Genomic DNA, 27,775 nt, shown 5'->3' with positions numbered 1-27,775 from the left:
AATACCGTATAATTAAAGTCCAGTTGCATCAAGCGATATGCCAACGATGCAACATCGAATCTCTGATCTTTCCATAAGAATTAACTTTTAATTTAATTAATTAAGCTTCTCATCAAAAAGTTATATAGACTGTTTCTCCTTTTTCGTTCTCATTGCTCTCATTTTGCTCTTGAATAAAAACGTTAACTCAACTGTTCTCCGTTCTTTTAACGAAGAGAAATCTAGACAAAATTAAAGCAAAGTTAGCTATATTATCTGGCGCAATCAAAACTTAATTGAAGATAACAAGCTAAGTAGCTTATTAATTTTCTCAGGTAAAAGTAGTCGCAAGATTGGGTTGTAGATATGAACGTGCAGCAGAATCCGCATATCTACAATCGATCTGTTCTATTTTCGATAAATGGCCAAAATTATAACAAACGTGACACGGCACTGAAGAGAGATCAGGGCCGGTCGGGAGTTCTAGGAAGCCTGCGGTAAAGAACAAGTATCCTCGCTAACAAACCGGAGCACGTAGATTCATTTGTTTTACTTCTACCACGTAGCATTTTTTGTATTTGAAACGAAACGGTATACTATATATTTGGACGTTGGAAAGAGAAAGAGTAAAATTACCTATAAAATGCGAATAGAGCAAATAGACCCGTAGATGCGTACACAGATTCAGCGAATTGAGTTGGGCCTGAACGTGGCCGCTTCTCACGATAAAGCCGGTCCTGGCGGAGAGAGATGATTCGTGACATCGGCGCGTTCAACGGGCTCAGCCAGCGGTTACCATGACGACCGGCGATCATCTTCCCACCACCACCTACTATTCAACTCCAACGTAACCCGCAAACCCGCCAGCACCACCACCACCACCATCCGTGCCACGGTGCCCATCGTCGAAGAGCAGCGAAGTGAGCGAAGAGGAGCAGGTCCCCTCCACTCCACGTCACGTCAGTCGACTCAGTCGCTCGCAGTCGGTTGGCTCGTGTCCGTCGCGTCGACAGGGGGTTGTCGCGCGCACGTTTCGAGAGTTTCGCGTGTCGTGAACGCGCGCACGCGGGTGTGTGCGTGCGTGCGGGTGTGTGTGTGTTTGTGTGTGTGTGACGTGTGTGTGGGTCCACGCGCGCGCGCGCGCGCGCGTCGTCGCACCTCCTATATGTTTCGGTCGCGTCGTCGACGTCGTCTCGGCCTCGGTTCTCGAGATCTCGTCGGATAAACGAAACACGATCCGGCGAGCCACGGTCCGTTCCCGCGCGGTCTGCGAAAAAAAAAAAACGAGACGCGCACACGTTCGGCCGCGACGCCGAATTCTCCCGTCGCGCCCGCGTTCGTCCTCCCTCACGTTCAATAATGAGGGACATGGCAGGTAAGATCGCCGAGTTGAAGTTCGAGGCACCCCTCGCGCGCTTCGAGGAGGAGGACACCGCCAGCCTGAAGAACATGAACCTCCTGACAGGTGCGAAACACGCGCCTTATTTACTCCGTCTCCGATGCGCGCCTTGGGCGATACAATCTCTCTTTCTCGATCCCGACTCCCGACTCCCTCCCTCGCGGGGTGTTCTGCGACGCTCGTTCGGCCCGTCCGCCTCTCACGTCCGTCGCCCGGGGCACGTGAGGCTACCGAAACTTTTCGAAATTAGCGACAAACGCTGATGCGCTGAAATGGAAACAACGCGGCCCCGCGAGCTCTCCTTCCCGCAGTTCCCAGTTCCCACGTCAATTGACGTAAACGGGTATCCTATTTTGCACGCCTGTACCCTGTACCAGACAGACGGCTGAAACTTTCATGGAAATGTTAAATCACTGAAGAATATCGCTCGCGGCGGTTACGGCGATGATGTAATTCTACACAAGGCGCCACGCGATTCGCGACCTGAATTTTCATTCTCCGAACAGTTCTCTGGGGGTAAATCGATCCCTCGCGCCACCAGTGAATTAAAAGAGCGAAGGAATATACGCGGCGCGTTCTTTAGGAATCGACAGGTGTTAACGTGCCTCGTTCCGCAACGGGGCCCCGGGACTGACGAATGTTGGGCCCGATTGGGGCACTCTTGACGCTCGGTACGGTTAAAAGAATTTCTATACCTGCCTCGGCAGCCAAAACGGGTAGGAAAATGGAAAAGCTAGGTTTACTTGACTCAGACCGACCACGGACCTTCCTCCGAATTTATTTTTGTCGTTCGGTCGCGTCACCGTGAAATCCGTCTCCGGTTAACTTCGTATAGTAGGATTCCTTCGACGTCACCCGAAATGTCCGTGTGTTTTCTCGCGAATATAGCATAACAGCGACCAGCGACGTTCGAGCACGAGCTACTCCTCCGTCGACACCTACGATTCTTTGCCGCGACGAGCGGCAATTCTCCCATCAAGGCCATTAATTTTCGCCGCGATAATAACCGACTCTTTCCGCACCTTTCTAGATCACAGGGGATCACGGACGATCCCCCTAGATTCCATCTCTGAGAAAATAAAATAATCCGTCGAGTCTTTGATCAATGTTCGCAGGGTACTGCTTTATGTTTAGCTTTTCCGTGCAATTCAATTTCTGTGCGATAAGACGCTTTCAAATATGCGGATTAAAAGTCACCTCGCATTGCAGACCTCTTGAAATTCTACCTCCTCGTCTCGCGTAATCTGCGTCGCAGAATCGGGCTTGGCACGAGAAGAAATATATATATATATATATATGTATATATATATATATATATCGCGAGAGAGGGATGAGTATACTCTTATTGGAGCGACGACGAGCGGTGTCGCATCCGATAACGCTCGATATCGCGACCTGCGACCTCAGTTCATCTTTGCGTTTCATCAATATCAAAGTGCGGCACGTCGAGGGTTAAATCTAGATCAGAATTTACTTCGACGAAGGGGAAAAAGACATCTGCGATGTCGCTGGCTGAAAAGTGTAATTTAACAAAAAAAATGTCGATATCCCGCGCGTAATTAAGAGACACATTCCTTGTCTCGCGCTGATATAATGATCGTTCTCTTGATTTCGCAGAACAATTATTGGACGCCAGCCTGGACGCGAGTTTCGGGGAAAATTGTAACGCGAATGAGCCGCCCACGACACACGAGAACGGCACCGACATCCTCCAGGAAGGAACGTTCAGCCCGTTCAGCGGTAGCCTCGAGGATCTCGTCAACACCTTCGACGAGAAGATTACATCTTGCTTCCGCGATTATGGCACTGATGTAGAATCGTTGGCTCCGGTGCAGGTGCGAACGCAGGAAGAGATCATGAACGAGTGCCAGTAAGTCCGTTCGCCACGTAATTCATTATTATCCTAATGATCTCAAAGCACCTATTGAACGAGGCGAGAGTATTATCGCACGTTACATAAAAGATAATATAATCTAGTGGTATTAATAATACCAGGACTTATTTCGTCATCGTTGAAAACCATCTCGGCATCTCGCGCGCGCGTTTGACCTCATTGACACGCAATTACTTTGATTAATTTTTTAATTAACCGTATTCGCGAACCTTCGTGCGTGCAACCGTGCGGTTTTTCGGTTCACGAGAACTCGGTTACGGACAAGTATACCGGTTTCACCGCGTATCAACGGAAAATAAATCACGACATCGACGACGCGCAGAGTACCCGCTCGCCTGAAAATTACCAGGTATAACGCGCGGCGCGTATTAAAATCGACGTTTACGTTTTGCGGACCTCGGCTCTCCGCTCTCTCGCAGCTCCGTTTCTTAGCTCGAAAGTGACGATTGCTCCAGCGGAAATAATCACTTATCGCATTACCGTTAACCCTTTTGCTCGTCATAACACGCGTGATACGTAATGCGCAATAACGGGGAGTATTCCCGTCCACTCGGAGAGTAGAACGCGGTCCAATAATCTATTTCATCTTGATTACTCCTCGCCGACGACTCTCTCTCTTTCTCTCTCTCTATTTCTTGCTCTTCTCTTTCTATTAAGCGCGTCAGCAATTTCACTTAATGCTCCGTTTAATGCGATCCTGCGGCATGGTGTAACCCAATTACACGTACCTACGGTTTCACTGCTCATCTATATCAGCAATCGAAACTTCTAGGTCACTCTAGGTGTAAAATCTTTTCAAATCAATGCTTGCGCGACATAGATTTAAATGACACTGAAAGATTTACTGTACGTCTACTGGCATGTTAATTAAATAACGATGCAACATATTTTGACCTTATTATTCCAGGCGAACGTGTATTTAAAAAAAAAGACAAAAAATGGGAGTAAATAGAATTTCTTCTTATACTTGCGACGATATTCGATAGCAATTGATTTTCCAATGGAAGAAGTGTGTCGACAGTCAACACTGCTAGTACTCTCTACGCGATGTTTACGGTACACGTTGCAGCTTTCTCTCCGAAGCCACAGTGTCGCCGCTCCACTCCAAAAAAGTGCATCTTGATTGTATAATTCGTATATACACATATAATACATATGTGAACATTTCTTTTTAGTCTAATTATCGATTGGCGACAGAATTGTCGTTTTTGCTATTTTCTCGTTCCGCGAGATTTATTAATGTTGAGTAAAGCATTAAAGATGTTAAATCAAATATATTATCTGGCGTTTGTAAATTCAGGACACGAATTTGTTATCTTTGGCACTTTCGGTTTTATATTATAAAATCGAAGAAATATTTGGCACATTTAATAAATAATTTAATAAATAATTAAATGTTTACTTTTCTGATAATAATGCACAATACTTATTGTGAAATCTCATATTGGACATAAATCTTCTAAATCTGTTTTCTTATCCGCCACTCTATACACAACGAATGTATACATTTAACGACGTACAACGAGATCTTTCAAGGCAACCTTGACGGACATCTCCGGCGAGACATGTTGACGTAGGCACGATTCGAGCTGCGTCATAGACGTAATTTCAAATATCTGTAGATATACTCAAGATATGACATAATTCCTGATCGAACCAAAAAAGTAAGCGGTTTCTTTCCAAATTCTCTCAGTTCCATAAACACAATTTTGGGATGTTAACAAAATTTTACAAGTAGGTCGAAAAATTAAGTACGGACTATAGTATAAGCTGTACGAGATAGGAGAGACGTATGTGGACGTTTAGGTATCTAGCGCACACCATAATACCACATAACGTTTCGGAGCTTATGGTCAGCTTTACGGATTTTTGACCAGTTTGAGGGGTCGAGGTTTCACGCTACGATAGACGATCCCGGCAAATATTTTAGTCGTAGAGTGCAAATTACAGTCGCAACACGCTCACGGACAAGGCAAGGCTGCACGTCCTAACGAGCATAACCGAGCGACAGCAGGTGAAACTCAACGAAGCGCGAAATTGTCTCTTCTTCCGCGCGCAACCACGCACAAAGCTGTTAAATTTACATTGGATCATTCGCCTCATCATTCGCCCTCATACGGAGGTGCTGCGCGATTTTCGATCGGTTCGTTAATTTCTTACACATCCTTTGCAAGTGCGAGATAATTCACAGACGCGCACAGGCTAGATTTTTTTTTTAAGTATCTCTATCGGTCTTTGTGCAATTCTCTTTGTCTATGTACCGATGGAAAAGAATATTGCATACATTTTTCGTGGAAATGTGAGAAGATTTTCAGAATTTAGCCGTTCAGAAATTTATGATCACGAGTCGTGAAGAAGAATCGCTTCGGAAAGAAAAACATTGCTGATATTAAAGATTTTTCTGAGGAGATTGTGATAAATGAAAGAAGAATCGCGCGCTCTAATAACGAACAACCGCCAGGTTTCTCTTTCTTCTTCCCCTATTCTTTCCTCCTCCCAAGAGGTCTACCTTCTACTCGTAGTTTCTCTGCTAGAACGACTCAAATGCCATTGATCGGCTTCGATTTACGTGCGGCGTTATGAAAGGGCGTTCGGCGAGGGTGGCATTATTCAAATGGCGCGTTCCCTCCATTCCGGTGACTAATAAGGTCATCGACCCGATTGCGATTGCGACAAAGCCGCGGTAGCGATGCGAGTGCACGCGTTCGCGAAGCGCTCGCGTTCTCCGTCGCGTATTACGCTGTTCGTCGCGATCCAACGCGTTTAAACGTAGTAGTTTCCACGTAATTTTCCAACCGCACTTTCTAGCACGAGGTTGACCGCGCTAGACGCCCAAGTACTGGAAACGCGTGCAGTCGGATATAGAGATTAATACGTCTATCCCCTTCATGATTTGCACGTGATACAAATCATCATCGCGTGAGGACCGATATATGAGCTTCTCAGAAGCCAAACCGATCGTCTCTACGAAATAGAAAGTAGAAAAACTTCGTAGATAAAGCGCTATAAGCTAATCGCTCCGATACTAAAATTACAAACTTTGTTAAAAGTTGATCAATTTAACATCTGAGTTTTTTTTACATGGACTCTATATAGCGATTATTTTTTCTCAGAAATACATGATTGAAAATTTACGTATTTTTTTTATTTTTAAAATGACTCGCGTTAGGTATCTGTGGTCCGATAGAGGAACACTCGAAAGTAAATCGTTTCCTTTACTGATATTATGTTTCCTGAGTGTTTTGATACTGACGAAAACGCGTGACATGAAAATTTAATCTCTGTTTTGCTCCTTCGTTCGTATCGAGCTACACCACCCTCTAAACAGAGGGCGAACGTCAATATCGGCGCGCACGCGCCTCAGATGGCGTCGTCCACATCCACGGGGTGCTACGGGGGTGAATTTATACGTGGAAGCTATAAGAGAATTTGTCCGATTTTAATTAAGAAAGATAATTTTTTTAATGTTCTCTCTCTCTCTCTCTCTCTCTCTCGCTTTCTCCCTCTCTCTTTTATATGAATTTTGTGGGAAGCAAGCGAATTTAGAAGAATCGATAGGGGCTGTTTGTGCAATATTGCGAAATCCCCATTTTTTCGAGATTACGCTAATTTTACAATAGCTGAGCTTCCTTTTATCCTCGCCTAGCCGCTTGTGATTTTTGCAAGCGCTCGGAAAGAAAGTAGATAAATTAGCTTGGTAGAGGCTTCGTACATACCGTGTGTGGTATAAAATGTCTGGCCGTTTCGATGCGAACAACGTGTGCGCTGGAGATAAAGCCACTTTACATTAATCAGAGACTCAAGTGGACTGAGTTGACCTCGATTTATTAACCCACGGCATCAGATGGCCGATCAATGCGTTGACTCTCTCTCCCTCTGATATCCATTGCAGTCATTTTTCTATTTCCACAAATAAGTACATACAGACACATGCTAATTTTGAACAAAATAAATATTTAGATCGAAATATCTAATATTCTCTACATAATACAGATTTTAATCACTTTAAAATTCTAACATTTTTTTACACGATTTTTTCCACAAGAATTAGAAATTCCCAATTTATGTATTTAAGGAATTTTCGTGTAAAAATTGATTTGAACTTTCTGAGAAATGTTGATTGATAGAAAAATAAGGAATTGCGATCTTTTTATCGAATTCGTGAAACGTGAATATTTCAAGTTAGCGAAACTGAGACATTTTAAGAAAAACAGAGCTCCCTCTTGGAACGACTTTTAAAACACGTGGCTTCCGTCACCCATCGACCACAAGAGGGTTGCAGGACATTCGAGAAGAAGTAAAAGGAATTAATAGCTGATTGATAATTCAGTTCTCTTAAGGATATTACAAGCTTGAATGCCGTTTTTGCTGCTCGGCTCCCACGAGATACATTGTTCGCAAATTTGCGCCGCGGGGAGCCTTCGTTCCGGCGCGGCGCGGCGCGGCGACGCCGACGGTCTGGCCGTTCTTCGCATGAAAAATCACTTCCTCTAGAAAACGGCACGTTACCACCATAAACGTTGACTTACGTTTTGTTTGTGCACGATTAAACGTCTTATCTATGCAGTGCGTACACGTACAATGTACAATGCGTAACGCAGGAAACGCCCACAGCCCGCAGTGATTCACGCGGCGTCCTAGAAAGTCTATATCGCTCTCATCACCATAGAGGGTGTCCTAAGTCCTAAATGTGTCCCAATGGCAATGTTCACACGGGTATTATATAAATGGTATAAGCACACGCGGTATTAAAAGACGAAGATTCCCAAGTGAGAAACCTGTCACTCTCATCAGCTATATATAGGATGTTCCAAATGCGTGTTTCTACATTGTGGTATACAACACACGTTGGCACGACTCAATAATATCGCGGCATTATATCATCCTCGTATAGGAACATCTGCATTTATTGATCGCGCATTACACATCATGCTATCGTAAATCGTGTCCTTCGCGCTAAAATTACTCGACCATCTCTGTCATACATTCTCATTAACCTTTAGATGGACGCCGGAAACTGTTGTGACATTTCGATGAACAAATGTTTTCTTTACCCACATGTAAAGAGAGACATATATAGAGAAAGAAAGAGAGAGAGAGAGAGAGATTAGAAATTTAATTTTAGATATTAGAACAAAAAAGATATTTCAAGCATTATGGAAGAATTGAAATAAAATGAAAATTAGAGGATCGTTCTGAAATAATCTCATTACTTCGATGTTAGTAAAATGATTAACAGCATTATGCAATCCGATTAAAGTTTTGAAGCAAAAACGGAAGACAGTTCTCTCGCACGCGTTTAAGAAAAAATGGATTTATTTCTGTTGTAAGAAATCCCGCTTCAAATATTTTCAAATAATTAAAATAAAAAAAGAGAGGATGCGATAATTTTATGAATGAGTATCGAATCATTCAGCAGACGAGCGAAAAAACCGATGACACATAAATTTAAGGCACATTTGTATTCTCGACCAGAGAATGGTGTGAATTAGAGGATATGAGTCATCTATTAAGATTCTGCATCTGTTTACATGTACATAAGCGATATAAGCGATTGCTAAGAGCAAGCGATTGACCCTTAGCAGACGCCAGAGATCCTTTGCGCCTCAATAAACGTATATGTCTGACATTGAATTTTCTTTCAGGATGTGGTGGACGATCACCGGAACTTTCGGGAATATATTACCCATCGATTGGAGCAAATCCTACGCGCGAAAAATGCATATGCCCGCTTTAAATCTGAACGAAGCACCCGCTTCGACGGAGAGGTAGATACGTTTCCGTTTCTTGCGCGTTTAATTATTTGTCACAAGTACAATTATTCGTCGAAAGTTTACTTTGCAGCGACTATGCATTTTGAAAATCAAATTTTCTCGAAACTACTGCTTATCATAGATCGACTTCGCTTTTTCACGACAGCGCTAGCGCTTGTAAATTCAACGCTTTTGTTTTTTTGTTCGCTGTAGACCCGAACTAGAGGATTTGAGTAGCGAAGACGAGGCAGTTGCCACAGATTTGGACATGCATGCTTTGATCTTATCCAGCAGTACTGATACTCACAGTCCTGAAGAGCCGCTGAAGACCGCCGAGGAAGTTCTTCGCGAGATAGATGACATAATGCAGGTATAATCTCGGCGCAATAGAGTATCTTTGTCGGTGCAGTAATGACTAAACGAACGATTAATAATTCTGCAACTTGTCGCCGTAGGAAAGTCCGTCAATGGAAAGATCGCCGGATTCAGAAGGTTCGTTATTGGACAGCGATGAAGCTTTGGAAAGAAGTAGAGAAGTACTTGGATCACCACTTCACGAAAAGAGTATGTTTTAAAACACTAATTACATAATATAAAAATATTCATATTTAACATAATTAGAAATAAATTATAATTTCTAAAATAAAAATACATGTCATAAAGCGTTAGATGTATTTTTAGAATTAAAGCAACTTTCCTCCAGCCAACTAACTGAACTTTTTGGAGAAATGGAATCTTTGGTTGCGGCTTTGAGCGAAACACTGATCGCCGAGCTTGCGCTTCGAGACGAATTAGAATACGAAAAAGAACTAAAAAACCAGTTTATCTCTTTACTGTTGGCTGTGCAAAATCGACGTAGGCAGCATCACGTTACAAAGAAGAGAGGTCAAATGCAGAATGGCACTAGTCCGTTGCCGCAACATAGGTCTTTGCAAGAGCCGAAGGTAACGTATATCATTGTATATACAGTTACGCATTTACGTAGTAAACATAATATCGACCGTTGAATTATGAATACTTTTACAGAAAATTAAATTTTCAATAAAAAAACAATTTTCAATTTAATTGTACAATTCAGAGAAAAATAAAAACGATATAATTATCATTCTCATTACAGTACCTGACGACCGTTATTCCATATCATACAGACAGTGGTCCGCCAGACAATCAAGCTTTGCAAGTACTCATCAAAAGTAAGTATTTAATTACGAACTATAGTTTTATGTACCTAATTACATGTATCAATAACATGTTTATTTGCAGTATTAAAGGCCATTAGCGAGGATAGCCCGACAGTACCCACTTTGCTGACGGATTATATACTCAAAGGTAATTGAATTTTTAATTCAATTTTGATAAATCTTATCCACTGTAAATACTAATTTTTTAATTTGAACATATCATAAGCAATAATATATAAGTATTGCTAATGTTGAATAATAGTTTTTTTAAAAAGCACTTACAAAATTGCTATTCTGATTTCAGTGTTATGTCCGACTTAAACCAGAATATGTGGAAAAGGAAAACGAAATGTCAACAAAATATCATGTGCTCTCTTCTTCTTGCCAGTACGCTTTCAGCCCGTCATTGTGCCGCATGTTATTGCGTAACTAGCTTATAAGTTGTACTTCAGTCACTCTCGATTACTGTATTGGCTGTAGAAGTAGATAAGGTCTCCGATATTCTATCTAGTCTTAATTTATACATTTCGATATGTATATTACTTGCTTAAAGTATCATAAGTATATTTTTAATAACTCGCGTAACATATATTATTGATTCGCGTAAATCGTACGTCATTTTCTTACGGTTTTCATATTTATATTGTATCATGACTCACATCAATTCAGTTTTGTATTTTTTCTTGTACATAAAAATCCCGGGGGAAAGCTTTCATGCAGAGTCATCGCAAAGACAGCACAGAGCTCCTTATCTAGGATCTTACAAATTGCTACTTGCGTAGATTTCTATGTAAGGAATTTGAATTAGTGTACATTGTTGTAACACTAGTATCTAGAGATACTTCATTCACCGATATATCAGCTCAAGAGTAAAAATCTTGCAGTAAAACGGTCAGTTAATTCACTTGTCCCACCATATAATAATGTAATTGTTCTCACGCAACGCGCAAAAGTTCAGGACACTGTGTTTGTTAAAGTAAAAAAAAATAAATTAAACGACCTCATTGCTCTCGGATATAATTTTTTGTTAACTTAATTGCATCGTTACTTGTGTCCTTGTACCTTGAATCCTCCACCGTGATTTCTCTTTTAATTTACAAAACATATTTCAGAATATAATAAATATATATGTACTACGCAGATATTACACTTTATCATTAGAAAAAATCAAAACTATATTTAGTTTAACATTACCATTTAAGTACGATTACAATTATATAAAAATTTTGAAGATTAGCCTTCACAATATCGTACAGGACATTGCGGGGCTAAACAGCTAGGTTGATAACAACAATTTGAACCTCGACGATACCATTTGGCCGTCTAAAAGTAAATTATATAATTGTACGGAGTATCTACTTTAGGATACAATGTATATCCAAAATTTATGTGGTAATTATACGTAATAAAAGCCTTGCTAACTCGCTTCAAATGATTAAACTCATTGAAAGAATATATACATACACCCTGTTGAACATAGCTACGACCAGGAATAACGTGCGTTAATTCCGATCCGACATCATGTAGATTGGAAACTTTCATAACTGTTGCAGTTGAGCAGTAAGTAATCAGAGGCCTCTTTACAGGAAATGTCCACGCCGGTTTACATTCATCAGGGCTAGGCTTAACGTACCACGCATCAGGATCGTATCTGCGATCGTATTTAACGCACATCACCGGTTTGTTGTTGCTACGTCTGTAATATTAAGGCGTTTCCTTCATTCCTATTCAATCCTAGCCGAATTTTTCCTTAAGGAAGAATAATTCAATTTGAGCCTCTTTTTGAACGAAACGCATGTTTTCCTCACAAAGAATCCATCTCTGCAAAGAGACACTTTAAACGTCGTAATTCTTGGCCAGCGTTGCACGTTTGATTAGAGAAGCCCCAATTTCCAAGCGCTTCTGCCACACCAGTACCATAGCCTCTCGAAAACTCATACGTGCATGGCATTGTCGGCTCTGCCATTTTTTTCCAACTAAATACTTGTTAATTTTGCGAAAATGTCATATATAAATATCGTTCTACAGGGAGGAAAACAGATCCATTGGCTGTTTGAACTTTGAAGTTTGCTGATGTGCAACTTACGAACTTCTTTTTAAACAGTCGCACAAGTCTTCACAGATACACACAACGTAAAGTTCACACGAGCCAATGAATTTGGTAATTTAATGTGTATCAGAAATATAATTTGATCCTTACAATGAATGTATCTTTATTTTAATCTAACAATAATAACATAATGCAGAAGGATATATGTATGTATATATATATATGTATATGTATATATAGAAATATATATATATGTATACATATATATTTATGTATAATAAATGATCTAATAGTAAAATAGCCCATCTTTTTGAGTGATTCTCAATATTTTTGTCTTATACTTAAATTATATCTTATGCGTTGACGTAGAATGTCACATCAAAAATTGTTTATATGACATTATTGATTTCAGTTGTCATACGACTTTCATCATCTGCATCCATATTCACAAACCATTACTTCTGATTTTTAATACAGAGAGAGATAGGACCACGATTAAACAGTAGTATATGCACTGCAATTAACATTTTTACACAATAAATAATTATAATAAACTGCAAAATGTAATATATTCGTCGTAATATTTTATCATGTAAGAACTTACCGTTGTTTATTGAATTTTTCCATCAATGTAAGCTTTTATAGCAGTCTGGCATTCTGCGGAGCACCAATGCTGAATCAATAAGTATGTTTCTGATTCAAGTGCGGCGTCCAATTTTTTTCGCAAACTGTGACGTAGTAAAGCCTTTGTTGCTTCCATGGACTAAAAATAATATATTTAAAAAAATATATGATTAGTGATTTAAAAAATCATAATTGTACACACATACAGATATAATCCTCTCTCCTTATAATATCTTGTACAAATACTCTTCTTGTTGAAATCTACGTTCATATTTATTAAAATATGCTCAATATTGCAGAAAAAAAATGGATTTTATTACCAACACTTTGATTTACCGTACGTTATATCACATCTCTGTATTTTACAAATGAAACGAAGACAATGTCATGAATATTAAAAAGTTTCGTAATTACGAGTCATGTGGTAGCAACCGTAGAATCGAGAATGTATTAGCATTATTGCCACTTGCGTTAATATAATCTCGCTTATGACAATCGAATCTAACGTAGTCAAGTACGCACACGATTGTAAATATGTTTATCAAAATTTGTTTTTTCGTTTCTCTGATAAGCGCGAGTGTCAGTGTGTATACGACAATCAGCAGTAAGGCTAACAATATTACGTTCAAGTACACAAAAGGAGTTCGTAATACCAACTTATACCATATAAATACTTTTCGTAAGTGTGACGGCATGATAAAACTCTGTTGAATCAAAATAGGTTGAAGGGGAAAGCGATTTACATAACTGTGAGCCGTACGAGGTATGTAATGTAATTCATGACCGATTTTGGATGCCCGGTTTAACGGAAAGACTTTGCCACTGTCCTAATGGAAGAGAATGTCCGTGGCAATGGACGAAAACCTTTGATAATTCAACTATATTCCTTAATAATAGATCCATTCTGAAGGTATCGAAAATATTGAGGTAACTACTCTAAAAAAAATATCTCTTTTTGACGCTTCTAACAGTCACATTTCCTGGCACAGTTTTGCACACAATTAATGGAACTGGAGACATGTGCGTATAAACAAGAGGCAGTGGTAGTACACGGGGAAGGTGATACGAATAATAGCTACATAATACCGTACAATGTGACAATAAGTTGCATATGTCCGCAAACACATTACTGGAAGTTGCAAAAATACACGTACGAAGAGCACGGTCTCGTTCAAATATTCAGATGTGTTAAGGTACACCTTGTATGTGTGTTATAATGCACAAAAGAAAATTCCTTTGGCATTTTGCGAAACTTTTTTCTAATAATTTAAAAGTATTTTCTATTGTACATCCGCATGATTTAAACATTTATTGTTATATAATTATATGTATATAAAACTACTAATTCTCTCCTGCAGTCTCTTATTTGAAGATAAAAAAGTTTAAACCATGCAGGAATGGATAAAAATTTATAACTTTATTTATTTTATAATATTTAATATTTTTTAATTTACTAATATGTTATTTACTGAATGCAAACTTTTTAATGCAGAAAAGAATGTGCGAATCTCTGGAATTTTGCGGCTACATACGATCTGATCTATATTCGACCTATTACAGATGTACCTGCCCAGAAAAGCATTTATGCGTTTTTAAGAATAAGACACAGGTAAATGTACAAGAACTACTCTATTCTGGGCCTGCTTATATGGCTTATTGTTACCGTTACTAAATATACAAAGATATTATAATTTAATAAATATAAAAAAAAACTACGAAAAATACTTTTAACGATGCCACGTGTATGTAAAATATATTATATATATTAAAATATATCTCGAAAGCTTATTAATAAAATTAAAATCAAGAGATATTGTTGTACATAAATTACCTGTGACGACTGATCACTCATAGCCCGCAATGATGGTAATAATTCTACTTGAAACCGATCAGGCCATAAAACTCGAGTAACGAGACCGGCTCTTAACGCTTCACTTGCTGTCAGAGTCCTTCCACCCAAAAGAAGCTCGCTCGTCTATCGAAATATATAGATGTGTTATTTTTATGTATTATTTTCACTTTACGTGTTACGGAATTGTTTATAACTTACAATTGCACTGCCTAGTATGTGTGACAAGGTGAAGACTGCAGCACCTTCGGCAATTTGTCCTAATTTCCCGTAAGGTGTACAGAACGTCGCCTTATCACTAGCAATAACAAGGTCGAAAAGAGGTAACATTGTCACTCCGAGTCCAACCGCAGCACCCTGTACGCCAGCCACTATGGGTTTATTGAAAGTAGCCAAACTTTTTATGAAATCCCTAAAAAAAGAAATAAAAATTTTAATATATGAATAAAATATATGAAGTATCGCGTATCACCTATCATGCTTGTACAAACTTAAGTACATACTTGACGGCATGTGCCAACTCCTGAGCAGTAGATCGTCGTTCCTCCTTATTTGTGTGCAATAATGTTGAAAGATCAAGACCTTCACAAAAACTTGTCCCCGTAGATGTTAACAGTACTACCCTGCATTCGTCATCTCTTTTCAATATCGACAGAGCCTCTCTGAATTCTTGCATCACCTAATACCATTAAAAGTAATACACACATTTAGCAGTTTATAATTATATACGATTTGGAGATTGTTCGAGCGCGAAAGTACTTACTTGCAATGTGAGAGCATTTCTTATTTTCGTCGAAGAGGATGGCGTAAGTATTAATTGTACGAGATTACCGTGTCGGCGCACATTTATTTCCTTATTGCTGAACTGACCTTGCATTTCAGTTTTTGTTTTGTTATTATCTGCGTCCAACGTTTTCATGGTACTTGTATTTACTGGAATATCGTATGATATTTAGCACATGATTTATATCAAATTACTTTTAAACAACAATAATAAGTAAAACACGACCGTTATGATATACAATCAATTAGAGAGAAAAAAAACGCCATTTACGATCTAGATTAAACCTTGATAACCTAATAATAATATCGTGTGATTTTTTGCGTACTTTTTTAAAATTCAAATTATTTTTAACTTATTTTTCTTCTTTTTAACTTACTTTTTTTAACTTACATAACCTTTTATCATTTTCTCGTGTAAAAAAGTGAACAAAAAAAATAACTGTTATATTTTACAAAGAAAAGATATTAGAAGTGTTTACCTTTACCTTTGCTCTTTCGTGTGGTCGCAACGTTTCTGGCATTGACGATTGAAAGAGCGGTAGCTGCTTCAGCAAGACAAGCAGATAATTCATCTTTCAAAGAGTCATCAGTATTATTAAGATCATTTGCCTTGGCAAAAGTCACTTTGCTTTTCATACCTTGCTTTTCCTTTTTGCTCTTTGCTGTTACTTTCCCTGTTACTGCACCGTTCGATGATCTAGTTGTAACTTTACTCGAAACGTTGTCTTCAATCGCGGGAATGTTTTCCTGTTGTTTCCCGATCTTGTCGACTTTCTTGATTTCCGATTTCTTACCGGGACGCGCAACGACAGTAATTTTTTCTTCCGCATTATTAGCAATAGCATTGTTAGCAGCTGTGGTAGTTGTAGCAGCGGTGCTACTGGTGCTGGTAGAGGTAACATCAATATCATACTTTTGTACTGTTTTCTTCTTCTTCTTCGCAATATTAATCTTCTCTTCTTGCGAATCTCGTCTCTTTTTAGCAGATCTCAAGGAATGAATTGTTCCGTCATCCGACTTGACGGCTTCTACAAATTTCTCAGATGAGTCAATGCTAACTCTGGGACTTCCAGACGCACTGGAAAATGAACTAGACGAGTGTCTCCTGATGATGATGGACGCGTCGGCCGCGTTCCGAATCTTTGCCGGGAGAATAAATTCCGTGGGTGAAGTAGGAGTTTTTGGCGACGTGACTTCTACCATCTTTTTATCTTGAACATCACTCGAATGAATTGCCGTTCTCTTTGATCTCGGTGACACTTTCTTGTCACTTGCGACTGTTGGCGTGCGCAATCGCAGCACGGCATTGCGAACCAATTTTTTCCTGATTTTAAGTTCACGTTGCACCTTTTGCAAGTCCATCACCTTCGCTCGTGACTTCGTAATGGGAACCAAACGTTTTCTATCCGGTTGCTCTACATCATACAGTAAATTGACGACACCCTCGTCCTGCAACAATCTATCTATCTCATTTATATTCTTCTTCTTGGGTTTCACGTCACCGGATGGACCTTCGACTATCCGTTTTGGCGGTTTCGAGACAGCTTTCGGAGGAGTCTTCTTTGACGGCGAATTCAACTTAGTTTTCAGCTGAACAGACTTCTTATCAATTGGCATTTTTTCGCGCAGCAATCTCTTGACTACCATTTTCCTCTTGGTCATCGGTCCCTTTCTAGCAAGACTAGGCTTCGATCGTTTCAAGGGAGAATCTTCGACTTTATTCAAAACTGGATCTACCTTATCCTCGGATTGCTTACTCGCTACTTCTTTCGCGACGGTTTTCTCGTTATTTACAGCATCAACGTTCGTCGCATCGCTCGCCGCAATGTGATTCTCAATCGAGCTATCACTGGAAACAGGCTTGTCTTCCATTTGTTTCTTACTTATCGGAACCTTACCCCTGTATACCTTCTGCCGTTTTATCGTTTGTTCATGCTCCCTCGCTTTTTCAGTAGGTTTGCGCTTTCTGCCTGATCTCGATTCTTCTATTCGTATGCCTTCCTGATTCTTCTGACCACTCTTTTCGCGAGATGAAGAATATAGATTAGTTCCAACTGACTTTGTATTTGGTTGCGCGTTTTCACTCGCTAAATCTATGTTAACTTCTTTTGGCTGCGTAGCAAGCGGAGTCTTCGCGTCAATAGTCGCGTCTTTAGATGCTCTACTGGGCGCTGCTCGGAACGTTTTCTTTTTCCGCGATGGAATCTTCTTGGACGGTGTTATGGGTAATTCAAGGAGCTGCTTTAACGCCAATTCTCGTTCCACCAACGGGTCGAGTTTTGGTGGATTGCTTTGCTCGGAGTGTTCCACGGTTAACGGTGTTTTGCTTTCTTCTGTGAGAACTGGTGGCTTCAAGATAGACCAATCAGGATCAATGTCACCCTCTAAAATAGCCAATAGTTCCTTGTTGTCAGAATTACCATCCTTACTTGCTTCCGTTGTTGTGTTTTCCGCTGTTGTTTTCTTATCACAGTTAGCCGGCGCCGATTGTGCAGTTACGGAAGAAGGAGCTGGATTTGAAGAAGCAGTTTGCTGTGGCAGTGGTATAAGTTTTGGTGCCGGATTCACTGGTCCACCTGCCAATTTACTAGACAATCTTTGCGTTAATTTCTTCACAAAGAATATATCCGGTCCACGCGGTGCGTCTACGTTCTTCTGCTTTTCGCGGAAACGCTCCTTCAACACCTCCGTCACTTCCGCCGGCGACGCTATCTGACTGGTTAAATGCCGAGAACGACTTTTAGGAACTGCGGTGTCGTGCGACGTCGCGTTAACCGCACGCGTATCCATACTTCGTGAAGATCTGCTTGCAGATGATACAGGAGAATTCTTTTCATTTTTATTCAATGACATTGCGTCCTTACTACGTGCTTTATTTTTCTTTTGATTTTCCATCGACTGCTTCGTTTTATTCTTCTCGGTTGTACTTACGATGTCATGTGTCTCGTCATATTCTTCATTTGCAGAAGGGACTTTTTCTTGAGAAGTTACAACTGATTCACTCGAAACAGTCTGGTCCGTCTTGGTCTCATCTAATAAACTTTTTAATTCGATCTCGACAGAATCATGCACTTTTGAAGTTGACTGCACATCTTCGTCCGTATTTTCAACACCCCAGTCGTCAAATATATCTTGAATAACGCTTCTTTTCTTCATCGACGAGTCCACTGCCGGTATTTTACAAGCAGGTGTGTCATCTTGTTTACGCTCGGTCATCTCCTTAATGGTATCTTTATGGATATTTTCAATTTGTGGCAGATCTGTTGACTCAATTTCTGTAATTATGATTTTCTCATCTATGATTATAGTGATATCTTCTTTATCCTTTTTCCCAGAACTAATTAAAGTTTTACTATCAGTCGCTTTTGCTTCAGTATTTTCATCATTTATACTTTCGTCAATTGCAATCTTCCCGTCAATTAGTTGTACAGATTTTGGATCACATTTAGTACTGTCCACATAGTCCGTATTATTTTGCTCTTTATGTTGTTCGGCAAATGGAGCATCTATAACTTCCGTCACTTCTATTATAGTATCGTCACTTTCTTGGCTGTAGTCAATGAGATCAATTTCATTGTTGCTGTGGTCAGATTCCACAATTTGTTTTTCCCGCAAAGTAACATTTTCCTGGCTGCATTCTTTATTAGCGTCTTTCTCTTCTAGAGTAACAATAAAATTATCTGTAGAATCAGTCGCAACTGGCAGAGTCTCTACTACTACGACTACTTCTGTGTCCTCTTGTACTAACTTAGTCAATTCAGAATTGGTTACTATTGAGTTATTCTGATTACCTTCATTATGTATTTCCTTGATTGTTTCTTCAACTGACTCATACGAGTCATGAGTCTGGCCCTGATGTTCGCAAAGTCTAGACTCGTCTAGCGCTACATCCTGCTTATCTATGATATCGGATTGATTCACGTCCCTTATTATATTACAGTCATTTTCTAGACTACCCGTTGTTTCTTTGTCTTCTTTTATTAGTTTAGATTCAGTTATCACATTTAGGCTTTGGTCTTCCTCGTTGGACAAGTGTTGCGATTCGTGATTCGAATTTACTTCATCTTTTGTATCGTAGATCTCGATCTCTTCCTGTTCTGATTTGCAAATCTCTGCGTCCGCCTCCCTCGACTCAGAGGGAGGTTTCACTTGATTATTCGCGCCGTCGTCAACTTCTTTAGCAGATACCTCGCTGTGGCTTGCATCCATGCAATCTTCTGATGCAGCTACTACATGGATATCAGTACTGTCTACCGTTAATTCAGATTCCGACTGTAGCTTGCACGCCTTGGACAAGTTTTGGCCACCTTCTGTTACGGAAGCAATGGCTTTTACATCTCGGTCGGCGATCTGAGCTGCTTCCGCGTCGACATCCGTTTTGATCTCCTCTTTGACTACCAGAACTTGCGACTGTGACGAGTTTGTTTGTTCCATGATAAAGTATCCAAGAGATGTTCCAAACTTTTGTCATTAAAGCATACAGTTTCCTGTTTCGCAAGAAAATAATATCGTGATATAAATCTGATGATATCCGCGTTATCGTGTAATTATGATGAGAACCATAACCTAGCAAGCGGGATCCTACGTAAACGCTCGCGAAAAATATCGGAGAATCTTTACAAGAACGATTGATCTTATAAACAAAACGCAAATTGCAAGCAAACGCGAAAATATAAGTAGGCACGAGGTTTCTGTAATTACCGATGAATAACTCGCGTAAGAACGGCGGCTAACGATGGAGTACTCGAGGAAACTATCTCGGCTATCGCGGGAAGGGCAAATAACGTAGCGGAGTTATCGATATCGGACTGTCCCAATAGTTAAGTTAGCGAGATTCCGAAGACGCGTAGACTCGTAGAGCGGGCTAAATAGTAGAATGCAGCAAACTCACCGTGTAACGGAGTTGTGTCCATACTTGTTGTATCCCGGTGAGAATCACATGATACACGCCGGTCCTCTCGGGGCCTCGGGGGGCGGCTGCGCGATCGCGCGCGTTACTCGGAAAACCCGCGCCCGCGCCGGAGCCTAGTCGGTCTTGCGGAAAAAAACAATTATCCCGACGAGTCCAAACACCATGTTTACAAAGACCGAGCCAGGAGCCGGAGAGTCAGGAGCCACGCGCCACGGCCACGGACGTCAGCTTCAGCACTTGAATAGCGTTCCCAAGCGACTCGCGATTCGCGGATCGCCGATGCACCCTCGATATCGATTATCGCGCGCGGGATGGACGACACGCGATCCTTCCACAGCATCCGCGAGACAGTCACGGTTTTATCGTTGATTAACGTACGCTAGTTATCTCGGGCTTGCTGCGCTTCAATCGCGACGACGTGACGATGTATGCGCGTGCAACTCTGTGCATCTACACGAAATACACGAATACCGAACCGAATTCGGTTGCCCGCACTGCTCCGCGCGTGCTAGCGCACTCTATAAAGGCCGTTCCGCATGAAATTGTCCGAATGCACACTGCACAGGCATGTGCCGAACTGCTCCGAATGACAAAACACTTGTATAAATTCCGCTAAATAATGTGACAAAGCGGGTACGAGATATCTCGTTAGTAGAGATGCTCGTGTTGCGTTTTAGCTCACGCGAAAAGAATCTCATGAGCAGCAGCCTTTAAACAGCCTGCAAGCCTGCAACACGCAGCGCGAGCGACCGAATTCGTTGAAATTCGTTGCGCGTTTCGATTGATAAAGGATCCCGCGCGTGTTTATTGGCGGCCGACTCCGTTGAACAAATTTCGTTCGACAAATAAAACGAATTGCCATGGGTTCAACAATCTGAAGTCAGTGACTGACACCAACTGACACTGATGAAAATTTGGATAAACGCGTGCGCAGTGAGAAGAAAAACAATTAACAAATAACTCCGAGTCGAGTGGAGTCGAGTTCGATGTTCGATGCCGTCGCGCGGGATTTGATGTCCGACTTGCGTACCAAGGATTCTGGCTGATAATTTTCTGCAAAAAACATGTTGGATGTCTAACGACCAATCTCTAAAGCTACCTCTGATAAGCGATAGGTATCTTGTAAGTATTGCGATTTCCTGTGAAACATCGTATTTTTAGGTTACAATACACGCTCATTTGTCAACATGTAAATTGTCTGCCATCGTCGAACTAATATTTATCCCGTTTCTCCGTTTGTTTTTATAGTACTTTCTGAATATACACGTAACATGTTTATAAAAAAATGTACAACAACGCCTGGCAGTCGATGTGACTTCAACAAGCTCCAAAATGAGCAAGATGCGTGAGGCTGCGATTGTTAAGACTAAAAATTTAGGAAATTATCAACAAACTTTGAAAGCCCATAGCATAGAACATAAGGTACTACAATATTTTATAATGCAATTTTATAATACATTTTATATTTAAATGAATTTTTATTATTTTCACAAGCAGCGTGTCACGATGCCTTCCAAGGAAATCATACTACTCGGCCAAGGCGATAGTATAGAAGTCACGGTTAAAAAAACTAAAGGTCAAAAACGTACTTCGCCCGTAGCAAATTTTAACTCTGAGCAGAAAGCTGAGAAGAAAAGATCTACGATTAATGATAATAAGTCCCCACAAAAATGGGGTAATATTTTTAGAGAGCAGAACTTAATACATATGACAAAAGAACAGTCTACCAAACATGATGAAAATAGAGAAGCAAAAAAGAATACAAGTGCCAAAACACAACAGAGTACTGGAAAACATCCCGTGAGTATTATATTACATATACTTCAAATTCACACATCCACATACACACATACATCCTTCTATTCTTGGTCAAACATCTTTCATATTTAATATGTTGTTAAATATGTAATTTCATATTAAAATCTATCTATTCTAGATGAAATCAGACGAAAAACATTTAAAAACATCACCGTGCTGTTCAATAACTCTTGTTCGGGATTGCGCTGTACAATGTACAATATACAATCCCGAAATTCATAATTCCAATAAACCTATTGAATTTAATTCAGCACATGTTGTATTTAATAAATTACATATGTTGGGTTTAATAAAACAGTTACAAGATTCGGTTAATAAAAAGGATAAAAGAACCTGTGAAATCTTTGCCGAAATGGAACAAACATTGCAGAAAATACCGGTAACCTTAATAAAATCACTATCTGAAGTATTATGTCATTATAATTCATATTTTTAAGCATACACATTTTATTTTACATTTTACAAGTCTTATTAAATTTTTATATTACTTTTATATTTTTGAGTGAGTTAGTTACATTGTTATTTATTTTTGCAGGATCTAAAATCTAGTGCGGTTCCAAAAGAGTCTAGTAAAGAGATGAAGACCATGTATGATCTGTTCATGATAGAACGAGAAAAATTGCAAAGGTGTGATGTGATATATTAAGAAATAAAAAAAAACAAAAAATATACTAATTTTTTAATTTTTCGTTTTTAAATCAGTGAACTTCAAAACCGAGAAGAAAAATTAAAAAAAGCTAATAAAACATGTTCAGAGTTAGCATTTAATGCAGATGTGCAAAGACAACAATTGGATACAGCAACTCGTGAAAAAAACGATATGACATCAGTAATAACTGAATTAAGGCAACATATTAAAGACAAGGAAAGAATAATTACAGATCTGAATAACAAGCAAACAGAACTTGCACAAAATTACGTTGATAGTAAATTAGAGATAGATAAACTTACAGCGTTATCTTCTTGTAAAGATACACTAATTACTGAATACCGAAGTACAATAACGTTAGTATATATATATATATATATATTCTATTATTATTAATACATATATATTTTTAAAAATTTACTGATTAGTGGATACACAATTGTAAATGGTACAACGTGCGCAACAATCGATTAATCTATTGATAAAATTAAAAGCACGCACACGCTCTACTTACCTATTTAATTCATAATATTCATATATATGTCACCAATTTATGTTACAGAGAGCTACAAAATCAGATTGCAAATCAATTAAAAATCCTAAATGAAATCTGTATGAAAGAAGGAAGCACAAGTCCTCAAATGTCATTTATCCATACAGGGCATGCATGTTCGTCTCCTACTTCAACTGATGATTCTAGTCAATCTTTGGATGATATATCAGTTTCTTCAGTAAATTCCGTTTGCGAAGAGCACGCTCGAAGAAAAGATGCACCTGTTGAAGATCCTGAACTTGTTAGCTTACTTGATGGAGAATCATCACATACTATAATGCCGGATCAAAATGAAGGTAAGAAGAAGTAAGTTGAATTTTTACTAAACACAATTGCTATTAATTAAATTACCTTTATATAATTTTTAATTTGTATTCATATTTATTATTAATAGTTACGAATGCTAAAAGATCAGCAATGCAAAATAATACTGTTCGTTATCAAAATATGGACACGAACAATATGATCGGGAAAAAATCCTTGCGTCATTCCTCAAAGAAGGGTCGCAATAAAGAAAATGATACATACAAGACGAGAAAATTTGCAAAACCTAAGGAAAAACAAAATGATAACATCAGAAAATTGTATCTTAATACATCGAAAGCTCTTGAAAGCATTACGTCTACCAAATCAACAATTTCTGGCATAAGAAAGCAAGGTGATGTGCAAAATAGGAAACCTGTTAATATACCTAGTCCATTACGGAACTGTCCACATCCTGATTGGAGCGACAGCAGTTTACCCAGTATTAGTACGGTCTCCAACTTGGACATGATGATCCCAAACGATGTTTAATTATACACTTTGAATGATGGTGGATTCTCCATTGGATTCTCAAACATCCCATGTAGGAATCTAGGAATTATTGACATAATTCCACTAATTGACTGAATATATATATTATATCTTGTTGCTAAACTGTGATAAATGTCATAATGCACATTTTACTTGATCGACATCTACGAAAGCTAACGCGATACACATTAAATAAAATTGCTTGGTAATCGCGATATTTTAAAGATATGTTAACATGTTATAAACACATAATTTACACATACATTCCTATCAAAACAAAATATATATCTTGCACAAATATTGCAAGTTTTCACGTTGTTTTATATTGTTTAACGCTAAGACATAAATTCAATAAGATTGTAAAACCCAAATTGTAAAAATAGAAAGTCAAAAATATATTTTTCTGTAAATATATAAAACTTTTATTTGCAAATTCGCTTGTAGTTCTCACGGTATCAAGATTTTGACATATAACCTGTATCATTACGAATTAACTATGCATATAATATGTTTCAACATATACATTTGCTTTACGGAGAACAGGTCACGAATATAAATTTTACGCACACAAGAGAACAAGATGTGTATATATATAGATATATATATATATTTTTTATCACATATGTATATATACAAGTAAAGTATAATACTTATAATATTTTGTAAGTCTTAATAGGATTAAAAGGGAACATTTTGATACACGTAAAACATTCATCAGCTTTGCATGAAGACGTCTTGAAATACATTTTATATTCGTGTTTTCCAGTAAGCGTGTGGTATGTAAATTTTTCTTCTGCAATGTAAACATTTGTTTTTTTCTCCCTTTTGACGGCTACTAATGATAAAGAATTTTCTAACGACTAATAACATTACGAACACAGTCCCAACGATTCGACGCGCGTAAAATGAGTAACGATAAACATCGAAACGAAAAAGACTGTCTTCGCGGTTTTTTTATCTTTTTCTTCTTTTTTTTATCATTCAGATGAGAGTGTAGTGATAATGTTCAAAAAGTCTTTTTATTTTATATTCGTGCTCTCTCACAAGGGAATTTTCCTCGATTTATTTATCTTTTTTTTTTCTTTCTACATTTTGTTACATAATATACCTAAGGACGTACCGTAGGTTGGTTTTACAAAATAGTTAATCACAAGTGTTTCGCAAACAGTCGTTCAATTTTGATTATTAATTTCAGGCTCGACTCGACGCATCGCGTCATTAGCCTCGTTCTCATTCTCGTTCTCCCGCATCTTGTAGATTCGACATCGAATCCTTCCTTTCCTATCGTTTCACCAAAAGCAGTCCCAATTTGGCGACGTCCCGTTCCGCGCTTGAAGAAAATTCCGTCGCGATTTGGCGAATCGAGAATATCCAAGTTCCCTCCTTTCGGATACGTATACTTTCACGTATATACAACTAAGTACTGCTGTCTTTTATTATTAGAGACGTTCTCTTTAAGAAAAAAAAAAGAAAAAAATATGTGAATTTGATTCGTCGTGTCTGCCTTACAATGTCAAACCTGGCATGTGTAGGCCGCGTCAAAAGTCTCACGCGCATTTCTCCTCCCAGAAGATTTTCCATCAATACTCTCAATTGATCGAAACCATTTGCGTCATCGATATAAAATCTGTAGGCGTGCCTCGAATTGCACCTGAGATTACATCGATAAAACAAAATTCGTTAATCGATCAAAGGATGAGATTTTATAATTTATTTTTATATCAAACATCGTCGGCTCGAAGGTAACCCGAAACTCCTTATAACTCGCAACGTCAATAATTTTTCATATAATTTCATAAAACTTCATATTCAGATTTGGGGAGTTTGTAACCGTAAAGAGATCGCGGGACTTCAACACAGCCTGTACAGAAGAATAATGTTAAAATTAAATTTGATGGCGACTATAATAAAAAACCGTACAGTGTTCCGTCGATGAGAAACCGACAGGACGCTCGATCAGCTGATAACAATGATGACGTTGCTGATGGAATGACATGTTGTGTACGCAAATGTTTACCACATAACGACCTGATACTGGCTAACTTTTGTCTCTCGGCGCGTTTGCCGGGAGTTGGTTTCGTCGACAGAAATTGGACAGGATGCGACTTTTGATTTTGCACGCTTGATTGAATTCCGCGAAAATTCGATCAAAGAAAAGAACGGCATTGCGCCTAAAGTTATGCAACTATCACATCTTCGACCACGTGGCTTTCGTTTGTCCACGTCGAAACTCGCGTATTCAGGGATTACTCGGAGAAACGCAATTCGCGGCTTTATCCGACATTCATTACACGAAATAGTAATATCGAAGGTTGTCGCGGAATCACGTCGATATAGACTTTCTTTTTCTCGTATACGTACATACAATCCAGAAGATAATGGCGGAGAGAAAAATATTTCATACACAGTATTCGGTATGGTGGAAACCTTTGCGTAGATGTATACATATGTTTGTGTGTGTGTGTGTGTGTGTTTGTGTGAGAGTTCGTATATCTACCATTTTTAATAAATACATATGTACAATATGTGTGTCGGTCGTGAAGGTAAACGCCGCGGCGGCGGCGTTCGCAATTCGCTTTTGGTACTATCTGCTTCTTCTCCCTTCCTTTTGATTTCTTCGCTTCGAAACAGCATAAATCTGGATAGCCGGAGTTAATTGGCGTCAATGTACAATCGGACGCTGCGACAACGGACGAATGGAACGCTAACTATTTGTTTGGACAGGCCAGCTCGTTTTCATAATTTCGGAGAAGAAATTAACACTTTCGAGATCTTCTTTTCCTGCGGGATTATTAACGATCGTAAAACGCGTCGTCGCGCACGGTATAATATCACTAACATATGTATACGTATCGTATAATGCGTATATTACAGTAGACGATCATTCGTGTAGAAATCGTAAAATTGTGAGTCGATTAAAATGAATCTAGCCGACTTTAATATCCTAATTAATAGTCTCAACTATAATTATACGCCCAAATATAGCTCAGATATCGGAAGTGATAGTGGGCTGTTGTAAAAATAAAAATTTAACATTTGTCATCTTGAGGTTGCATGTATGGAAGGACATGTTTTATTGTTTTATTGTACGTTATATACTGCTTTGTTCGGTGTAAAAATATAAAGCATTTCGATTACAGACTTCATACGTATGGGCATTGCCATTGTTACGGAGTAATCGGCGACTATTACGATAACTTGTCTCACACTTTCTTGTAACTCTTTTCTTCCTCGATGTAGGATTGCATGCGCCGTTAAAAAACAAACAACGGACAGACAAACAATGATATTATAGAACAAGATCGTGGGGAAGCGTAACTGTTCGAAAATCAATTCATCTAAAAAATTATTTCTCAAGAAAATTAATACGTGACACGTTATGCTGGGAGAATAATATTAAAGTCTGATTATTAAAATCCGGTTCCCAAGGTCTCCGAATCCTGGATCTTTTTAATTGCCCTCCAAACAATAGTTATTACATTTTATAGAGGGTGCAATAATCATAAACGCGAACTTTACGGTGATATTAAAAAAGT

The 27,775-nt window shown here is 39.0% G+C and overlaps 5 protein-coding genes across 14 annotated transcripts; 3 read left to right on the top strand and 2 right to left on the bottom strand.

Moving 5' to 3' along the window:
- Positions 1-887: 887 nt before the first annotated feature.
- LOC112463926 (fasciculation and elongation protein zeta-2) lies at positions 888-11,221 on the top strand. Its single transcript, XM_025030634.1, has 9 exons — positions 888-1,444; positions 2,996-3,248; positions 8,918-9,040; positions 9,239-9,395; positions 9,481-9,589; positions 9,707-9,969; positions 10,143-10,218; positions 10,289-10,354; positions 10,511-11,221. The coding sequence occupies exons 1-9, from the start codon at positions 1,339-1,341 to the stop codon at positions 10,525-10,527; spliced, it is 1,170 nt and encodes a 389-aa protein (XP_024886402.1). The 5' UTR covers positions 888-1,338; the 3' UTR covers positions 10,528-11,221.
- Positions 11,222-11,328: 107 nt separating this feature from the next.
- LOC112463927 lies at positions 11,329-12,449 on the bottom strand. Its single transcript, XM_025030635.1, has 2 exons — positions 12,015-12,449; positions 11,329-11,902 (listed from the first exon to the last, which is right to left on the bottom strand). Exons 1-2 carry the CDS (start codon positions 12,170-12,172, stop codon positions 11,530-11,532), a joined length of 531 nt encoding a protein of 176 aa, XP_024886403.1. The 5' UTR covers positions 12,173-12,449; the 3' UTR covers positions 11,329-11,529.
- Positions 12,450-12,475: 26 nt separating this feature from the next.
- On the bottom strand, positions 12,476-20,829 carry LOC112463923 (proteoglycan 4-like). Of its 5 annotated transcripts, none has more exons than XM_025030623.1 (9): positions 20,404-20,829; positions 16,151-19,999; positions 15,992-16,054; positions 15,493-15,662; positions 15,233-15,408; positions 14,931-15,141; positions 14,712-14,855; positions 12,861-13,019; positions 12,476-12,770 (listed from the first exon to the last, which is right to left on the bottom strand). In XM_025030623.1, the coding sequence occupies exons 2-8, from the start codon at positions 19,944-19,946 to the stop codon at positions 12,867-12,869; spliced, it is 4,713 nt and encodes a 1,570-aa protein (XP_024886391.1). In that variant the 5' UTR covers positions 19,947-19,999; positions 20,404-20,829; the 3' UTR covers positions 12,476-12,770; positions 12,861-12,866. The 5 variants fall into 5 exon arrangements, with proteins under 5 accessions (XP_024886391.1, XP_024886393.1, XP_024886389.1 ...); XM_025030625.1 differs by having other exon boundaries at positions 15,992-19,171; positions 19,304-19,999; positions 20,404-20,828; XM_025030624.1 differs by having other exon boundaries at positions 12,477-12,770; positions 15,998-16,054; positions 20,404-20,828.
- On the top strand, positions 13,026-14,627 carry LOC112463925. Of its 2 annotated transcripts, XM_025030632.1 has the most exons (4): positions 13,026-13,522; positions 13,602-13,790; positions 13,870-14,073; positions 14,373-14,627. In XM_025030632.1, exons 1-4 carry the CDS (start codon positions 13,415-13,417, stop codon positions 14,550-14,552), a joined length of 681 nt encoding a protein of 226 aa, XP_024886400.1. In that variant the 5' UTR covers positions 13,026-13,414; the 3' UTR covers positions 14,553-14,627. The 2 variants fall into 2 exon arrangements, with proteins under 2 accessions (XP_024886400.1, XP_024886401.1); XM_025030633.1 differs by having other exon boundaries at positions 13,440-13,790.
- Positions 20,830-20,982: 153 nt separating the features above from the next.
- On the top strand, positions 20,983-27,483 carry LOC112463924. Of its 5 annotated transcripts, none has more exons than XM_025030628.1 (8): positions 20,983-21,546; positions 21,673-21,846; positions 21,922-22,224; positions 22,361-22,621; positions 22,778-22,869; positions 22,945-23,247; positions 23,454-23,740; positions 23,839-27,483. In XM_025030628.1, exons 2-8 carry the CDS (start codon positions 21,757-21,759, stop codon positions 24,237-24,239), a joined length of 1,737 nt encoding a protein of 578 aa, XP_024886396.1. In that variant the 5' UTR covers positions 20,983-21,546; positions 21,673-21,756; the 3' UTR covers positions 24,240-27,483. The 5 variants fall into 5 exon arrangements, with proteins under 5 accessions (XP_024886396.1, XP_024886394.1, XP_024886399.1 ...); XM_025030626.1 differs by having other exon boundaries at positions 21,919-22,224; XM_025030631.1 differs by having other exon boundaries at positions 21,919-22,224; positions 23,454-23,750; positions 23,839-23,943.
- The last annotated feature ends 292 nt before the right edge of the window (positions 27,484-27,775 follow it).

The sequence above is a fragment of the Temnothorax curvispinosus genome, unplaced genomic scaffold (genome assembly GCF_003070985.1).
Source record: "Temnothorax curvispinosus isolate PA1 unplaced genomic scaffold, ASM307098v1 QBEX01013735.1, whole genome shotgun sequence".
Taxonomy (NCBI): domain Eukaryota; kingdom Metazoa; phylum Arthropoda; class Insecta; order Hymenoptera; family Formicidae; genus Temnothorax; species Temnothorax curvispinosus.
The sequence above is the reverse complement of the archived record's forward strand: the minus strand, read 5'-3'. Positions and strand labels throughout refer to the sequence as shown.

Coding starts and splice junctions, on each gene's coding strand:
- LOC112463924 (XM_025030626.1), top strand. CDS start 21,757: ATGAGCAAGATGCGTGAGGCTGCGATTGTTAAGACTAAAAATTTAGGA. Junction 21,847..21,918: donor CCCATAGCATAGAACATAAG/GTACTACAATAT, acceptor TATTTTCACAAG/CAGCGTGTCACGATGCCTTC. Junction 22,622..22,777: donor AAACATTGCAGAAAATACCG/GTAACCTTAATA, acceptor TTATTTTTGCAG/GATCTAAAATCTAGTGCGGT.
- LOC112463923 (XM_025030621.1), bottom strand. CDS start 19,946: ATGGAACAAACAAACTCGTCACAGTCGCAAGTTCTGGTAGTCAAAGAG. Junction 15,142..15,232: donor GAGTTGGCACATGCCGTCAA/GTATGTACTTAA, acceptor TTCTTTTTTTAG/GGATTTCATAAAAAGTTTGG. Junction 13,020..14,711: donor TGAGTGATCAGTCGTCACAG/GTAATTTATGTA, acceptor TATTATTTTTAG/TCCATGGAAGCAACAAAGGC.
- LOC112463927 (XM_025030635.1), bottom strand. CDS start 12,172: ATGGCAGAGCCGACAATGCCATGCACGTATGAGTTTTCGAGAGGCTAT. Junction 11,903..12,014: donor TTTGCAGAGATGGATTCTTT/GTGAGGAAAACA, acceptor TTAATATTACAG/ACGTAGCAACAACAAACCGG.
- LOC112463925 (XM_025030632.1), top strand. CDS start 13,415: ATGTTTATCAAAATTTGTTTTTTCGTTTCTCTGATAAGCGCGAGTGTC. Junction 13,523..13,601: donor CGTTCAAGTACACAAAAGGA/GTTCGTAATACC, acceptor GAATCAAAATAG/GTTGAAGGGGAAAGCGATTT. Junction 13,791..13,869: donor ATAATAGATCCATTCTGAAG/GTATCGAAAATA, acceptor TTCCTGGCACAG/TTTTGCACACAATTAATGGA.
- LOC112463926 (XM_025030634.1), top strand. CDS start 1,339: ATGAGGGACATGGCAGGTAAGATCGCCGAGTTGAAGTTCGAGGCACCC. Junction 1,445..2,995: donor GAACATGAACCTCCTGACAG/GTGCGAAACACG, acceptor TTGATTTCGCAG/AACAATTATTGGACGCCAGC. Junction 10,219..10,288: donor TTTGCAAGTACTCATCAAAA/GTAAGTATTTAA, acceptor GTTTATTTGCAG/TATTAAAGGCCATTAGCGAG.